The sequence below is a fragment of the Copadichromis virginalis genome, linkage group LG7 (genome assembly GCF_057382275.1).
Source record: "Copadichromis virginalis isolate Kocher_CV1m ecotype Utaka linkage group LG7, C_Virginalis_male_GT1.1, whole genome shotgun sequence".
In the NCBI taxonomy this organism is placed as follows: domain Eukaryota; kingdom Metazoa; phylum Chordata; class Actinopteri; order Cichliformes; family Cichlidae; genus Copadichromis; species Copadichromis virginalis.
In genome coordinates, this window is record NC_140624.1 from 1,596,732 (window position 1) to 1,599,231 (window position 2,500).

Below are 2,500 nucleotides of genomic sequence, written 5' to 3' on the forward strand. Positions count from 1 at the left end.
CATGCACTCAGCATAAGATAGACCCAGTAATGGCGATTGACTGTAATAGGCGGGGTATGATTGCATGAATAAACAGTAGTGTGTATGTGTTTAAGTTCACGTGTTGTGTTTAAAGCGGTGTAGCAGCTACTAATGACTCATGTATTCATCTGGTCTCAGTAAATCAGGGATCTGCTGACGCAAACACAAAGACAAATATATTTGCTGTGATGATTTGGTGCATCTGTGGGTATCACTACAAACACTTTGTGTCTACAGCCACCAAAGGGATGGGAATCATGCTTAAACTCAGGGTTCCCCCTACTGAGCCGACAGTCTTATCAAACGGGATTTCTAGTTTTTTCCTCGAAATTCACAAAATGCTAAAGTTTACTGTCTGTTGCTTAAAGTTTGAAGCGATTTGCTTTAGTCCAAAGTTATGCAGCAACTTGTGTTCAGCGGTCAACTGCAGGCAGCACGCTTCTCAGGTTGTTAACCATGCAAGCTAGCTATAAGCTATTAGCATTAGCCGGAAACGTCCCAGGTGCTGAGGTTTTGCAGACAGTTGACGGCAACATTAACTTGTCGGCCGTGTTGGATGTGTTTGTAATCCTTCAAAGATGTCTGTAATTAAATAAAGATGTCAATGTAAGATGAAGCAAACGAGGTCCAAGTCGCACTGACCTACAGACCACACAGTTCCCCAACCAGTTGGCAAAACCTCCCTGTGATTGCTTTGGCTGCTAGCACACTGCTAACTTTTTCATTAAGCTAACTTTTGGATCAGATTTAGGTTTTTATTTTTGTTATAATGGATTCAGTACTGATATTGATAATGTTTACAGCCTCACAACAAAAACACGCAGAAATAAGCACATGGACGTACTACTGCGCTGAATCGTTGAGCTGGTACTCTCGTGCGCGACTGAAGCACTCCTGGATGCCCGAGTCAGACCACAGACGCATCATGGCGGAGAGCAGCTCAGCAGAGTAAGGCTCCGTGTCCTCCATACGACTGACCACATCGCACACCATCTTAGCATCCGCCTGAAAGAAAACACAGCAGGGAGGCAGCTCCAGGTTAGCGCTGTCAGTGGAGTGAAGAGGCTGTGGCATTACAAGAGCATCATACTGATTATGAGACGCTGGAGTACAACAGTGTAGCACTGTGTAAACAATGTAATCAAACCATCTTTGTGAGAAATATTTAGAATGTAAAAGTTTCAGACGTAGCACGAAATGTGTACACGTGTAACACGTGTGTCCTTGCAAAGAAAAGCGTCTGGACTTCTTTGAGTTGCTTGAAGACGTTTCACCTCTCATCCGAGAAGCTTCTTCAGTTCTAAGGTCAAATGGTGGAGAGTCCCAGATATAAACCTAGTGGGAGTTTCCCCCCACAGAGGGACAAAAGGACCCCCTGATGATCCTCTAATCGCCTGAGCCAAGGTGTAAAACTGGGTGTGGGTCCCAATCAGCCAGAGTTTCAGGTGAGCTCATTGTGAAACCTGGCCCCACCCTGTCATGTGATTTCCTGAGATCAGATGGCCCAGGATGTGAGTGGGCGTTAAGGCGTCTGGGTAGGATCTCAAAACTGGATTATAGATGGCAGAGAGTTGGTGTCGTAAACCAACCGATCTACATCGGAGAGACCAAACAGCCACTTCACAAGCGGAACACAGAAGAGCCACCTCCACAGGACAAGACTCAGCAGTCCATCTGCATCTAAAGGTCAAAGGTCACTCTTTCAAGGATGCCAATGTTCACATTTTGGACAGAGAGGACAGATGGTTTGAAAGAGGAGTGAAAGAAGCATCTATGTCCACTGTGAGCGACCATCTTTGAACAGAGGCGGGGCTTACGACACCAACTCTCTGCCATCTATAATCCAGTTTTGAGATCCCTTCCCAGACGCCTTAACGCCCACTCACATCCTGGGCCATCTGACCTCAGGAATTCGCATGATAAGGTGGGGCCAGGTTTCACAATGAGCTCACCTGAAACTCTGGCTGATTGGGACCCACACCCAGTTTCACACCTTGGCTCAGGTGATTAGAGGATCATCAGGGGGTCCTTTTGTCCCTCTGTGGGGGGAAACTCCCACTAGGTTTATATCTGGGACTCTCCACCATTTGACCTTAGAACTGAAGAAGCTTCTCGGATGAGAGGTGAAACGTCTTCAAGCAACTCAAAGAAGTCCAGACGCTTTTCTTTGCAAGCTCCTTAGATTAATTAGAGGGCAAGCAGAAATAAAAAAATGTCAAGAATATGACAAGAAGGAAGACAAAACAGAGTGACAGCCATTTCTTCTCTTGGTGCAATGTTTCCACAGGAAGTGATGTAAAAACCAGATTAGCACAAAGCTGCAACAACATACAGACAGTCGACTTCAAACATTTGGACTTTATTGGCTAATAACAGCAAACACGAACAAAAAAGACTTCTTTCAACATTTTAGAGCAGCTGGGAGGGACAGAGCTTTTTTAGCCTGTTTGTTTTTAGCTGCAGAGGCCCAAAGAGGCGG

General features: G+C 45.6%; 1 protein-coding gene across 3 annotated transcripts in view; it reads right to left on the reverse strand.

Moving 5' to 3' along the window:
- gnao1a (guanine nucleotide binding protein (G protein), alpha activating activity polypeptide O, a) overlaps positions 1-2,500 on the reverse strand; it is a 107,435-nt gene that overhangs the window by 29,899 nt on the left and 75,036 nt on the right. For all 3 annotated transcript variants that reach the window (XM_085461117.1, XM_085461115.1, XM_085461116.1), the window contains exon 4: positions 866-1,026. In XM_085461117.1, the coding sequence (XP_085317243.1) occupies positions 866-1,026 (161 nt within the window). The remainder of the gene's footprint in view (positions 1-865; positions 1,027-2,500) is intronic.